Source organism: Aspergillus uvarum (assembly GCF_003184745.1).
Source record: "Aspergillus uvarum CBS 121591 unplaced genomic scaffold BO82scaffold_27, whole genome shotgun sequence".
Classification (NCBI taxonomy): Eukaryota; Fungi; Ascomycota; class Eurotiomycetes; order Eurotiales; family Aspergillaceae; genus Aspergillus; species Aspergillus uvarum.
Genome location: NW_020291324.1, coordinates 239,087 through 253,441, shown reverse-complemented (window position 1 = coordinate 253,441; position 14,355 = coordinate 239,087). Strand labels below are relative to the sequence as shown.

Below are 14,355 nucleotides of genomic sequence, written 5' to 3'. Positions count from 1 at the left end.
TGGGCTGCCTGCCTTTCTACTCCATAAAGTACCTTTCCCTGTTACCGAACACTGTCGTCTTTACCTCGATACAATTTATGGACGATTGTACAGGACAGGATTCAAGGCAGAACACAAGCACCAATCCATCATGGATTTCTTCGACTATTCGTCGATTATTACCAGGATCAACCTCTACTACCGTATATATGTACAGACTGCATACAAATGGGTGGGCAGGGTTGAGCACCTGCCGCCGAGCAGCGCAACAAAAAGCACCAAGTTATCACCCTGTACTTCTAAACTTGCGCACTGTCCCCACTGTACTTTCCACGCCCACATGTGTAGACCCCCCCCCCTTTTTCCCTAGCTGAAAGCTAATTGGCTGGTTAGCTCTTGTGAGAAACCGGATTTCAGTTCAAATGTACATGCACCCTGGGGATGGTTCAGTCTGGAACTATCATCCGTCGGACTGGCGAAAGGATTTCGAGCATGCTGATTCCGGTAAGTGCTCAATCATGCGTGATAACTCGGCGTGACCATTTCGATATTATCGCAGGCTGTATTTGTAAGTCGAGACGCGAGGTCTATTGCGAAGACTAAAAGAAGCGGTTCGGAAAGTGGCTGTAGTCTGCATTAATCCTTGCCAGTTTTGCATTCGATCCTTCTGTGGTCCGGTCTGGCTGTTGTCTGCGTATCCTCTAAACCGCCCTTTGATCGTAGCATGCTTTCCCATTCCCCTGTGTAAAGTCCAAACGTGTGTCGAGACAGCTCAAACAACTCTCTGAGTGATGAGCATGTCTGGAAGGTCGGCGTGGATTGGTGGAGTATATAAGTATACACGAGCTCTCCGGCATCTCCGTCGGTATCAAACGAAGGCTGGCTGTCGATTTGGAGAGCTAGCTTGGTCGATGCATGGCGCTGACTGGCCGGATGAGTGACGGAGTAGACTGCAACAGTGGCCTTCGCCCGTGTATACCCCCGTAGATGACCACAGGCTGAAGACCTCATGCAATCGACAGGGTCTGATGGCGTCAGCTGCGTCGTTGGTGAATCGTTCGACGGAATCATCAATCAAGTGCTTCGTCCAGAGGCGTGAGGTAAAAGGCCGAGCAACCGTGTAGCAGCCAGTGACTAAAGCAGCAACCATCATTAGACAAGCATACCAGCTTGGACCAGATGTCTCCCTTTATCTTCTTAGGTATACCAAGACCTACACTAGACCTTTTCTCCCAATAAAACTAGACCATAGATGCTCTATATAGTAGGCAATTTGCAAAGTAAGGAAAAGCACATGTGAACTTGTAAGTATGACAGTGAGGAATGATGCAGGAAGCGAAGTGGCGATGGACTGGTAGTGATCACAACATCATCGTAAGCACGGGACAAGCTAGTTGCCTGGGCTCAGAGCAGAAAGTGCAGCAAGGGCCGGGCATTTCCAAACATACATATCACAGGTGCGGCTGGTGGAAGTGGCGGATTATCGGCCAGAAGGGTATAGGCGATTCGCAGAAGGGACATTACTGTGATAGATCGTCATGCGGAGAGGTGAATTGAGACATGGTCTGATCAAGTGTCCTGGATAGGGTCAAGAGTTGGCCTTGAAACACATCGAGCGCCTTCCAGTAGTCTTCATCAGGGAGGGCGTTGGATAGCGGCTTGGCTGGCGCGGAGGGAGTAGGTGAAACCGGTAAAGGTTGGGCATGGTCCACTTCGGGCTCGGGGAGTGGCTCGAGCTTGAGCTTGTCATCGTCTGCATTTACTTGATTAGTCTAGCTCTCCTGCCTACAAGCGAGATGCTCGTTGAGACATGCAAACGGCATGGCAGGAGCACTGTAGGACAGATGCTACCAGAGCGGGGCGGGGCTTCCTCACGAAAACGAGATGGAGTCTCGGTCGAGGGCGACAGGGTCATAGCTCTCTCATCGGGCTCCGGTGTGTAGTATTCGATGTCGGTAGGGGTCTCTGTGACGCAGCATGAGCGATGCATGCACAACAAGTCACTCGGGACCGAAAAGCTTACCTGGCTCAGGGCTGGTGGGAAGATTTTGGTGTAACTCTTGCTGCGTTTGCGGAATCGCTGGCTGACTCTCCACACTCGGGTGGATGGTATTCGGATGGATGCTCTCACGAGCATCATCCAGTTCCCAGTGGTTGCCATATCTCCGGACGAAGCGGGAGATGCGCTTGGTGTCGACCGTCTTGCCAGCCACTCGAAACGCCGTCCGCTTGCCCTCTGCAGCTCGCCTTTGTTGCTTGCGGAGCATGATATGGACTTCTTTGGCCTTGATGTTTTTGCGGACATTCCACGCAGCCAGGCGGTCTTTGTATTGTTTTTCTCTAGAAAGCTTCCAAGTCAGGGGATGGTGGTCAAATGGGTGGCACTCATGGGTGGAGAATGGGGGAGAAAAAGCAAAAAGTAATGATGAAGATCAGCGCGCACTGTCCCATCCTCTCTCTCGATCTTTATTACAGATGCAGAAAGGGGCCGAGCTCTTGCACTGGTAGGGTCAGGGAGAGTCAAAACAGCAAGTGAAAGCATGACAAGTAGAGAAGTGTCGGGGGAGAAGACTGAGAAAAGGAAACGGAAGGCTATACGATGCTTCAAAGCTATAATTTTCGAGCATATATTGCCTCACATCACGAAGCTTTAAGTGATCGTCGCGGTAAAGACTTTGAATGATCTCCCGATAAATAGTCCAATCCTCTGATTTTCGAGGTTTAAACTTGTTCTTAAAGGAGGAAGACGAAGAAGAGATGGTAGGGGTGGGTGTTGTGGTGGTGGTGTTGTTGGCGGTCGTGGAAGTAGAAGAGGTTGCTGCTGTTGTGGTGGTGATGGTGGTGGTGTTGTTGTTGTTGATGATGGCGGAGGTAGTCAAGGGAATGGAAGAAACGGGAGGCAGGGAGCCATTCATCCTGAATTAGTGACTGAGTGATTTGATCTCCGCCTTTCATACTCTGGATCCAGTCTGGACCCTCTTTGAATTGATGGATTTAAATTTGCGCCTCCACCACAGGTCGTTGTCCTGAAAGAACGGGGCTGTTGCGGACTGTGGACTGTGGATTCTAGGACCAAATGCTGGGGGGAACGGAGGAGTGGATAACTAATGGTGGTGTGGTAAGGGAGAAGAAGTAGAAGCGTTCAGGAGCGGTAGCGCGGAAATGCGAGCCGGAAGAGGATCTTTGAGGTCGTGGCAGCAGAAGGAAGTAGATAAAAAGAGCGATTCAATAGAGGTGGTCCGATGCAATGACAGAAAGCGTTATGGAGTTAGTCGCGGCCGGTAAAATGGACGTGAGGATGCAATGATATAGTAGTTCTGGAGGCGATCCAGAGGGAAGAAAGAGAGGGGGGGGGGGGGGGGAAGAAAGAAGAGTTGAAGGTGTCACGGTGTCGAACAGTCAAGGCGATGAAGCTTTGCCCCAGTCGCCAGTGAGATTGGCTTGGAGGAAAGCCCCAGAGTGGATAGAAATCGGAAATAGGCGTGGTGATAGTAGCTGTCACTCCCTCAGCATATAATCCACGAGATTATTGATTATTCCGGCTGCTACTGCTTCCTGGACATGCTGCAATTCGAGAAAACGGAACCAACACCGAAAAAAGAAACAGAGAAAGAGAAAGAGGAAAGAGGGAAAAAGGAAATAAAAAAAAGGGAAATAGGAAGAAAAAGAAAAACCTAGAAAAGAGATGGGAAAAATCGAAGACCAAAAAGAAATTATGACCCCAGTCAATGGGCAGGTCAGGTCAGGTCAGGAAAGTTCTAGGTAGGAATGAGTACATACAATACTGTAGGTACCGCCCTGCTTCCACCAACTACGGACGGTCTGGATGTTCGTACTGAGCATGCATTCTTCTTACTTCAGCTACAGACATCAAGCTAGAACTATGATGGTCGTCTATCTTCCACTCAAACGCTGCCAACAAACCGAGACCGGCAACTCTCCTTCCTTCTTCCATCCATTCACGGTAGGGATTCATTCAATGGGGGACGCCAGTGAGTTAGACCCATTTAGGTACGAGGTGATCGAGAAGGCTACCCAAGTAGAGACGTACTGGACTGTAGTGACAGAGTTCTTGTAGGTGATTGTCATTGGATAGGGTATCTCAGTCGATATCTCAGTCGATATCTCGGTCGATAGACTGATTATCTCAAGATCTCAGCTCAGTATCAAGTGGAGGGGAGGGAGATGTGAAAAGAGCAACCAATAACTGAATAACTGATGGATGGAAAGCAAAGAGGCACAGGGCAACCGGGGAGTGGTTCGCCGCCGGGGTAAGATCCACCCCGGGCCACTAGTACCCGCGCTAAACAAAAAGTACAACTGCTGACTGGCGAGGCTAAAGACATCCGCTTGCCTGTTGCGGCGACGTGCTGCTGGATCCATGGGAAGGAAAAGCCCGCGGATGTTGTGATCCCTGCTGCCGCGTCCCAATCACGGACCCTTTGGACATGGTCCGTGTACTTTTGTCACGTTCCCGTCTGTCTGCCGCCCCCCCCCCCTTTATCCTTCGAAAACATACGTACGTAGAGTACGTACGTAGTACTCCGTACTCCGTACCTAGTACCTACAGGACAAGGAGTATGTATGTATGTATGTATGGACATACAGTACTCCATCCTTACCTCCTACATCTCGCCCACCGTTTCAGTGTGTCGAGCAACAGCAGACGGCAGACCTCTTACCATTTTCGTCCAGTCTGCCGATGTCTCTGAGGAAATGGGCAAATCGGCGGTGGTGGAGGGGAAGGAAGGAAGAAAGAACGAACAAGAGGGAAGAGAGTCTGGTATCAAACAATTTAAAACAACAAACAACGACTCTCACGCCCCTCTCCGTACGCAATGCGGACCATGAACCCTCTCCAAAGTGACAGGCAAGAATAGACCCAGATGGTGGTGTTCCCGTCCAGACAGTCCTGCGCCAGTCCTGCGCCAATTCTGCAGGTGCAACACTTGGGGATCATAATTCCGCTGCTATAGTTACCTGACTGACCTGGTTGCTCGTCGCGCGTGCTTCTTCCGCAGATTTTGGGAAAAGAACAAAAGCACAGTGCTTTTGGAGCATGGCAGGGATCTGACTACGCTCACGACTGGATCGACCAGTACTTACTCCTTAGCCTCATCCTGGTCGGTTTGGCGCCAGAATCCAACCTGCGCTCTCGAAACGCTCTATGGCCCAATCGGGCAAAAAGGGCCTGGACACCCTGCGACCAGCACCCATTGTCGGTTTCTATGAATACTCACATGTATTTTCAACCACAGCCATTTCCAGATCTGTATGGTTCTATCGCTCCGTGCACTCAGTAGATGAAGCCATCTCTGTCGAACCCCAGCTACACGGAGCATTTGAGGCTGTCAGGCATGAATCAAGGGAAGCCCATGACCGGTGTGGCAAAGTGGGATCATGCCCCGATGGGGAGCTAGAATGAGGCCTGAGCTTTGAAGAGCAAAACCTTCAGGTTCATCGTCGCTGTGGCTTGGACGCTATCCAGATCCGGCCGAGGCAGATGAGAGTGAGTGTTTATAAAACTGCTGGTCAGTCTTTTTCTTTGTCGTCATCACCCACCACCCCCAGTCATTACAACCATAATTAGTAACTTGAAGTACTGTAGGCACTAGTTATTCGAGAACTGGAACAGACCAGCGAACGTTCGGCCCGTCATGTTGGCGGCTCGGATCGGAGGTCCGCCCGTTGATTGAACCAAAACACTGACGGGGATGCAAAAATACAAGACAATACGGCCATTCCTGTTCAGCTTACCGAATGGGCCTGAGCACCCATGATCCATTATTCTCTAACGTACTCCTGCCCCCCTCCTCTCCGCCCACCCCTCGAGGCTGGGCAAACCTCGTTCTTGATCTTCACTAACCGTACCTTACTCTGTACTTAGCAGAAAGTAAGTTCTTCATCCCCCATCATTGTCCTTCGTCGTTCTTCGCCCCCTCAACTCTAGCCAACTTCGGTGATTGGCATCGCCGCTAGACTATGGATGAAAGTCTGCTTGGCTGCAATATTTACAAACAACAAATTGAAAGGTGGGACTTTTGGTAAGTTACTTGGTAACTGATGACATCAGCCAGGCGCATGGAGGGCCTCCGACCAAAGCACAGACTAACAAGTGTGTGGGTATACCTTCTCCGGAGAACAATGACAGCCCATCGCCACTTCTCACTCACTCTGCGCGTACCCTCACGTCTAGTACTGGTTCAGGAAGAATAGTTAACGGCTACCTGGCCATCACTCTTCCGATACCGCATTGCTGAAAAGGTCATAGGGTCAGGCCATTCCGCCCCCGATAGCATGGGTCTTGGTCTGCGAGAAGTTAGCTAATGTTTCCCCGGCCTTTTCTTCCGTTTTTCATTCCCCTTCCAACCCCTAGGGGGCTTTCTCGATGGCGGGTGCGAGCTGCCTACTTTTCTCTCTCTCTCTCTCTCTTCTCACTGACCAGTCAAAAGTATTCCAGGGATTCGGCCGATGGGCGGCCATGTGCCACACACTCAGGGCTCTCGTACAGTTATACTACCTGCGCTCGCCTTCCGAACTCAATTCTTATGAGGGCAGTTGCGGCCGACGGGGCTTCGTCAACTCCCATGAAGGGGAATTAAATTCGCGCACATTCACGAATTGACCTACCGGCCGAGGTATCAGTGGCTGGCCAGTAGCCGGCCACGGTTGACGGTAGATGAGATAGAATGAAACCGGGGGTGGGCGGAGGAAGGTAGCGTGAGGTCCTACGCGGAGGAATGCCGTAGAAGCGATCACGACGCTATCCACTGGCTCACATGCTTCGGTCGGTTGTTCCTGTGTCGGCGACACAGGTGTTCATGTTCAGAGTAAACGCCGGACGTTTGGTCAAGTCACGCTGGAGGAAGCATCCCTGTATGAGGTAAGGTGGTCACCCACCGACAAGGTGAGAAACCGCGTAGGTTCCTGATGATGAATTCCATGCGTCAGCCACAGCGTGTCTCTGTCTTGCATTGACTGCTGACGGCGACACGGAAAGAGAGAAGAGGGAGAAGCTACAGTAGTACTGCGTAGAGCAGATCTTGACGGCGCTCAAACTGACACTAGATGCAAGCTGGGTGGGTGTACTGTAGACATCCAGGGCCATGCAATTGATTGGTTCGTCAGTGTCCCTCCTCACATTGTACAGTAGATTAAATCCCTCTCTCCCGCCCATTTCCATCCACGACTGTTCCAAGTAAATTTATCCATCTCCAGATCTCGACCTTAGATTGCCCTGCTCATATTCATTGACCAACCACTTACCCACCACCACAAGAGGTTCGTACCATTCGTGGACTACTACACGCGCCGATGGCGTCTGTTACTAAATCGGTGGTAACTAAAGTACAATACCGAGATCTAATCGACGGGTCAATCTATCTCTGACTTGAACTGCCCATAAAACAACAAACCACGTTCCTCATTCCGACCTAACGAAATAACTCCATCGTCGATTCCCAAGTACTGTCCTAAGTAGCCAACCCCAATCAACCGCATTAGCACCTCCAACAGACACCCAACCCTGCCCCGACTATACCTCCAACACATGCACATGCATCATACCCCAGTTCACCCCGATCTTCATCCCACCTCGCACCCAAGTGACTAAACGCTAAGTGATAGTCATAATACCGAGTACAGTACAGTTCACCATTATGCACAAAACCGACCCTCAACCGACCAGATCCAGATCCAGATCCAGAACCAAGACAACAAGCAAAAGTCACAGGATAAGCACAAGCCAAAGCAAGGATTCTTGCCCTCAGGAGGTGACCCTACTCGCAGGCAGGAAAAGGCAACCGGCTGAGTCAGAGTCCGAGCCAGAGATCGAGATCTAACTTGGGTAGTCTGTCTCCTAGGTATGCCCGCTGCTGGGTGTGTATTTTCGGAGTTATGCTTTACCTTGGTGCTTCGTGAATTATGTATGTATGTATGGATGGATGTATGGATGTATGGATGTATGTAAGGAAGTAAGTGGAGTTGCATATAGACCATCGGACGGTTCATCGACTTCTTCTCGCTACAGACAGTTCGAAGTATTTACGCTATCCGGGGGAACCAGAACTGGAACTGGCATAATTCCGATTCCCGTATGTTTTGTTTTTCTTGGTAGCTGCGTGTGGGGTTCCAGGCTCCAGTTTGACAGGTGGACTTGACTTACTACCTCCTACCTCCTACCCTCTACCTACTAACTCCCGTATCGGTCTGGAGTACTAAGTGGTTAGAGATTTAGGTGAAACGGTAGTCTGGCAAGGTACGCCGTAGCGTAGTCTGGATCAGTTTGCGTGGTGCGGTGCGGTGCAGTGCAGTGCAGTCTAGGCCGATTGTGTGGTGTCTGCGCAAGTTACCTAGTAAGTGAGCACCAGCACCAGCAGCACCAGCAGCACCAGCACCAGACCGAGGATAGGATGACTGGTAACCTAGAACTTGTGTCAAATTCGAGTCACAATGGAACAAAGGAATCCACCAGATCGAGGATGAATCCAGGCACACCGGATCAGACCTGTGTTTTTCCTAGGTACAAAGTACCAGCCACAGACCACCACACCTGCCTGACTGGCACTCTCACGCGCAGTCACTCGGAGGAACAGCAGCAACAGAAGAACACACTCATCGCCTCGTCGCCTCGTGGCCTTGCTCCTCTCGTCGCTGACGCGGCCCGAAACGGTCGGTCCCTTTTCGCGATCGTGACTTTTACAGCCCCGAGTCCTACCGGATGTCCGATGGTTGAGAGAGATAGTTTCTTAGGAGTTGAGCAATCTACTGATCCACTAGTCGATCGCGGAGTGTAACCTCCTATTCGAGAGTCTAATAGTGGCTTGTTTGGTATTGTCCAGTGCTTGCTTCCAGTTGTCTTTGTTTCGAGTGTCCTTGTTCTCGCCTGGCAGCAACAAAAAAACAAAAAAAACAGGACAGGGCTACCGTCCCTACGTATACTGTATCTGTCTTCCATGCGAGCTGTGATTGGAGGGGTACAGGTACGGGTACAGGTACAGGTCCAAGCCTGCAAACGAAATACTTAATCACCGGGTACAGCCAGTGCTGGTTCAAAGACTGGAATTGCTATGGAGAACACAGGGCGCAGGGTCAGGAGCAGGACGAGGGGACTGAGGCAGAGAGACTATCGTTATCCAGACAAAGAAACCTCTACATCATCAAATCTGTCAGGCAGGCAAGCAGACTAGAGGACGATCTCCCGTCCGTCCTCACATCGCCCGACCAAGGCAGCCCGCAACCCGCAGCCAGCAGCCAGTCCCAAGAATAACAACCAAGTAAGCTCGAGAAACATGCAGCGGCCCACTGCGTAGCCCTGTTATGGACAACCCGGCTTTTTTTGTTGATCCTCCTTTTGTCCTTTTTACCCGGCTAGGGTTCTCTCACCGGAGCTTGCGGCGAGCCCTTTTCTTTTTCCTATCGGGGAAGACATCCCGCGCGATCTGGCCGTTGGCCAGAGACATAGACCCTAGAACGGGACACGGCCGATGGAATCTGACTACTGCGCTGTGGTGTTGATCATCTGCCGATTTGTAATGGGTGCAACGCTCGCTCACGGTAGTGCTACTGGAGTATAACGCAAGGCAGAACGAGATTGAGCCTAACCGCGGCCCGAGGCACCTGTTGCCATTGCCAGCTAGCAGGGGATTATGGCCAGGTAATGACTCGCTAGGTAGAATGACTTCGTGGCTGTTGATGCGAGCTGGCCAGGAATTGACAACACCACTCCGCTGAGCGTCTGTGGCTAGCGCCTGAGACAGCATTGGCTCGCATGGATGGATTAGACTACTGCTAGTCGCAAAGTGCTTCGAGGGTTGCCCTCGCTGCGGCCGCGGCGTCGGTTCACTTAGCCACATGGTCTCATTTGGTGGGAGAACTGGCGGCCTGCTCTCCAGCTGCAACGGCCGCAGCAGCCACGGCAGCTGAGTTACTGGAGCCTGCACTGGCGACATTGCTGGCATGGGCCAGTAAAAACTTACAGCAGGTGAGGGTATACTTGCAAGCACGCGTCCAGGTCTCATCGTTCTGGTTGAACCCAAGCTTGATGCTCGCATCGCCAATCCGGTCCTTTTTGATCTCATATGGCAGCTTCAGACCCGTCACCGCGGTGCCCGTGTGACCTCGCCGATTGGAGCCCGCCGGCACCGGAGCCTTCTCCACAAACTCGCCTAGTTGACGTAGACATTCTAGAAAAGCCACCATTCCGGCGTCAAACCGGCGGTGAAGCCACGGCAGGTTCAGCGGCAGCTCGCCCGACGAGAACAGATCCAGCGTGGTGACCTTGTGCGCCGCTGATGCTCCTGGGTTGCCTCCACCAATCACGGATTGAGCCGGAGATGTTCGGGTCGGGTCGAGTCGGTCAATCCGAGACATCGAACCCATCGGCTGGATTTGATACCCCTGGAACTGGAACCCCAGCTTGCTAGCAATGGTCGCCAGCAGCAGAGCCGTCTGTCCCCAAGCAGCGTTGATCTCCGGCCAGTCGACCGACGGGTTAGCCAAGCGACCGAGTCGCAGCCCGTTGATGGTGCCGAAGTAGCCATCGTGCCCGATGCAGAACGCATCATTGTAGACATTCGTCCTCTGTAGCCTCTCCAGCTGCCGGGAGTCATGGTCATACTTCATGTTCAGCGCATCGCGTTCGTTCTGAAACTCGGAAAGCGTGAGGGCGAAGGCATTGCGATCCCGCCAGAAATTCTCCTCTTCGAGATCCAGCTGACGGGATTCATCCTCCAGCCCGGCAATTTCCTCATCCAAGGCGGCCTTTTCTTTCTCGAGGGCCACAAGCTCCGCAAACGCAGCCTCCTCCGCAGCTAGCGTCTCCTGCAGAGATTGCTGCGCGGCCTCCAGCTCCTCCGTCGTCGGGACCGAAGACTTTAGATCGCGCAGAAAAGAGCTGTATGCATCTCGCTCTTTCTTCGCGTCTGCCAGCTGTTTCTCCATCCCCTCCACCAGGAGATCGGTACATTCCAAACAAATAGGGTGATCGATGTCCGAACGGGCGGAAATGATGTCAAACAGCCGGGCGGTTCGTTCGACCTGGTCTGCAAACGACCCGTCGTCGATGCCTCCTCGACTATGATCGTGGTTTGCAGGGTTGCCGACGGTCCTAATGCCGTGTGATGAGCCGTCGCCGTTTCCATTCGTCCCGGGGATCATCCCGTGAGGCGGCCCGACTTGCGACTCGGTGAGCATCACAAACGACATGTTCCCGCTATCGCCGCGACCGAGTCTCGCGGGATGGGGTTGATTGCGAGCCGCCTGCCGTGGAGGGGGGATGGATCTCCGGTTGTACACGGGGGCTGTGGATTGCTTGGATACCCGGTCGTAGAGCTCCCGTCGCTCTTGCGGGTAGCTCGGCTTGGAGGAGGAGTGGGCGCCATGTTCTGGGACGGATTTACCCGTAGAGCCTACAGAAGGCATACATAATTAGTTAAATGCTGGAGAAATACACATGTGGTAAAATGTGACCACTGCACTTACCGACTAGCAGGTCGAAGGCAGCCGGGTTGAGCGACTCGAGAGAGCCATCCAGTTTGAGAGGCGTGCGGCAGTTCTGGCAATACATGGTTGCGAAGATGTTGACTGCGACTTCTCATTCATCCTCGTCTAGAAAGTGTGAAGATAACAGCCCAGTGTGGAGAAGAGGAGGTGGAGGGAAAATGGACATCAAGGGTGGTGGTGTTGTAAGAGGTTACTGGCTGGAAGTCGAGTGCAACTGTCGGTTCGGCAGGGGCAGACGAGACGAGACGTCATGCGGCACCCGGTGGTGGAGGTGGTGGTGAATGGCGGGTGCGCGCGCCGCGTGTTTTTGGCGTCGTCCGCGGGGGCCTTCAAAAAAGAGCTGGCGAACCTGCACTACAAGAATATCACCAATTGCTCGTGCTTCACCTCTAGGCAAACCACAGTAGAACCCAGGCTGGCGACCGATGATTCCGTTCATCTACCCTCTTTGACCAGCGATCAATCCTCTGCCTTGTGCCATCAATTTGCAATCGCACTGTCCATGAATGAAAGCGCATAATCTCATTTGAAGAATTGACCGTCCATGTAGGTCATAAACCCCCCCCCCCCCCCCCCCCCCCCCCCCCCCTTTTTTTTTTTTTTTTTTTTTTTTTTTTTTTTTTTTTTTTTTTTTTTTTTACTGTGCACCTTCCCTTCTTACTAGCACCAGAGAAACACAAGCTAACAGTCCTCAAGATTGAGCGGTGTTACTTCAAAGGCGCGATTGCAGAAATCAAAAGGCTTACCTACATTCAGCGTCCCTGCTCCGCAGAATCAACCCTCAACTCACTCCCTCTTCCCACACCCACCAAACCCCCGATAGCTACTACTAGCTTGCAACCTCTCTACAAAGCATGGAGCGACCCACCAAGCGCGCCCGGTTCGCATTACCAGTCGAACCCGAGGAGGAAGACGGCGGGGACGACCTCGACCTCCACGAGGCACGGGCGCAGAACGACCAACGCCTGAAGTCCATCTTCGAGGGCATCTTCGAGAAATACGGCCGGGACTTTACAGACGTGGGCGATGAGATTGATCTACAGACGGGCAAGATCATTGTGAATAATGGGCATATCAAAGAACTAGAGGGAGAAGAGGAGGAAGCCGAAAATGATGATCATCGTTCCTCAACAACAAAACCAGATTGGCGACGGCTCGAGCAGGAGCGGTCTGTCGTGTCAGAGGGAGGAAACTCACCTGAAAATCCCGGTCAATTGGCCGCAGGCATGGATGGTGGTGATGATGATGATGATGATGATGATGATGATGATGATGATGAGGCACCGGATGATGATCGCTCACGGCCTCTATCTCCCGTGCTGCCGTCGATCCAGAAACTGCAGGCTGGGATGGGGATACAGCACCACCTGGCGGCTGGGGAAGAGGACACCGGCAAGCGTGACTCGAATTTACATGGTCAAGCGGATGACGACGACGATGGGGCTAGTGTGGACTCCTTGCTGGATAATACGCTACGCATCGAGAGCATCCTGGATCAATCCACCACCACCGAACTCGTGAGCGAAAAAGCAAAACCTGCGGCGGAAGCAACCGCCCAATCACACAGCAACCGCCGCAGTGAGGCGGTGGAGGAGCTATGGCGGGTGCCTGAAATCGACGCGAGCTTCTCCACGCCGACATGGAACAGGTCACGTCCGGCGGCGTCAACCGTGAATCACGTTCGCTCGCAGTCTCCACCGGAAGCCGGCTCCCTGTGGTCATTGCCTGGGAAATCGCGACGGGCTCCGCGGAAGAGCCACGCAGGGGCAACGATGAAAAGCAAACCGCAGCGGAAAGTCACCCAGTCGAGCCCCGTGGTCTGCGACTGGTCTTTTGCAGAGACCCCCGATGGAGATGAGTCCGACGACCCGTTGCAGGAAGACTACGAACCGTCGCCGACCCCTAAGCGGAGCATCCATGTCCGCAAGACACCCGTGAAAGAACAGACACCGCGTCAATTGAACTATCAATGCTCGGATTGCAAGCAGGTTTTCGCGCGTCACGGCTACATTATCCATCTCAGGGAAATTGCCTCCAGACCCTTCGACGGCCAACACGATCGATCTGAGGTGACCCGCCGACTCGATGCCCTGGCCAAAGAGCCTACTCCGAAGTCGAAGTCCAAGACTACCACGTCTATCACGCCAAATATTCTTACAGGATCGCGCGCAAACGAACTAGTGGATGATAACTCTACTCCTACCAAGAAACGTGTTCGAAATGTCATCCAGCCCGATGAAGCGAGACTGATCATCACAATGAGACAAGTACGGGGGAAGAAATGGAACGAGATCCTTGACTGCCTTCCGCATACGAAACTGACCTCGCTTATCCAATGGAATCGCAATCACTGGAGTGATCGCCGGGCCAATCCACCGTCATTGTCCAAGCCTTGGTCTGAAGCCGAGCGGGCCGTTCTAGACAAATTCAAAGAGCAACAGGGCCTTAGCTGGACCACGATCCGCGAAGGGCTACCTGGCCGACCACATGCCGAGATTGAATTCGAGTTGTTGCAGCTCTGGGCTGGCACTGATACGCAGTGATGCTGTTCAGCAACCAGAATGATTGGACGGCAGGCTCGATCGGTCCCGACGAATCGAATAGCAGATGAACCACAACTGAGTCAGGACCCCGATTCTGACATGCAGTCCGTCAGTGGGTCCGATCGGCCCCGGCACGTCAACTTTCCAGATCCCGAGATTCGTGTCGTGACCCACTAGGTCAAATGAAGCGAGCGATGGCGTTCTGCTATCATAGCCCAACTGGATGAAACCAAGTAGATCTCAGACTGTCGGATTGGGCGGCAGCCGAACAAATTATACTCCCTGTCAGACACTAGCTGCAATAACCATAAGTGGCAGTAGCTTCTGGGCT

At 52.6% G+C, this 14,355-nt stretch overlaps 5 protein-coding genes across 5 annotated transcripts; 3 read left to right on the top strand and 2 right to left on the bottom strand.

Annotated features, from left to right (window-relative positions):
* Positions 1 to 1,176: 1,176 nt before the first annotated feature.
* Positions 1,177 to 2,894, bottom strand: BO82DRAFT_415054 (uncharacterized protein; the record flags this gene model as incomplete). Its single annotated transcript, XM_025639946.1, has 4 exons — positions 1,177 to 1,732; positions 1,861 to 1,944; positions 2,078 to 2,319; positions 2,578 to 2,894. 4 exons carry the CDS (start codon positions 2,892 to 2,894, stop codon positions 1,500 to 1,502), a joined length of 876 nt encoding a protein of 291 aa, XP_025491900.1. The 3' UTR covers positions 1,177 to 1,499.
* Positions 2,895 to 3,694: 800 nt separating this feature from the next.
* On the top strand, positions 3,695 to 6,239 carry BO82DRAFT_364874 (uncharacterized protein; the record flags this gene model as incomplete). The annotated part of the gene is made up of 11 exons (XM_025636974.1): positions 3,695 to 3,741; positions 3,847 to 4,053; positions 4,210 to 4,250; positions 4,322 to 4,498; positions 4,541 to 4,557; positions 4,588 to 4,810; positions 5,468 to 5,488; positions 5,595 to 5,658; positions 5,867 to 5,872; positions 6,012 to 6,023; positions 6,053 to 6,239. The coding sequence occupies 11 exons, from the start codon at positions 3,695 to 3,697 to the stop codon at positions 6,237 to 6,239; spliced, it is 1,002 nt and encodes a 333-aa protein (XP_025491899.1).
* BO82DRAFT_354434 (uncharacterized protein) lies at positions 6,058 to 6,961 on the top strand. Its single transcript, XM_025635200.1, has one exon. It carries the CDS (start codon positions 6,368 to 6,370, stop codon positions 6,602 to 6,604), a length of 237 nt encoding a protein of 78 aa, XP_025491898.1. The 5' UTR covers positions 6,058 to 6,367; the 3' UTR covers positions 6,605 to 6,961.
* Positions 6,962 to 9,837: 2,876 nt separating this feature from the next.
* On the bottom strand, positions 9,838 to 11,545 carry BO82DRAFT_402216 (beclin 1; the record flags this gene model as incomplete). Its single annotated transcript, XM_025639312.1, has 2 exons — positions 9,838 to 11,387; positions 11,461 to 11,545. The coding sequence occupies 2 exons, from the start codon at positions 11,543 to 11,545 to the stop codon at positions 9,838 to 9,840; spliced, it is 1,635 nt and encodes a 544-aa protein (XP_025491897.1).
* A 566-nt stretch (positions 11,546 to 12,111) lies between these two features.
* On the top strand, positions 12,112 to 14,235 carry BO82DRAFT_415042 (Myb-like DNA-binding domain protein). Its single transcript, XM_025639945.1, has one exon. The coding sequence runs from the start codon at positions 12,336 to 12,338 to the stop codon at positions 14,022 to 14,024; it is 1,689 nt and encodes a 562-aa protein (XP_025491896.1). The 5' UTR covers positions 12,112 to 12,335; the 3' UTR covers positions 14,025 to 14,235.
* Positions 14,236 to 14,355: the final 120 nt, after the last annotated feature.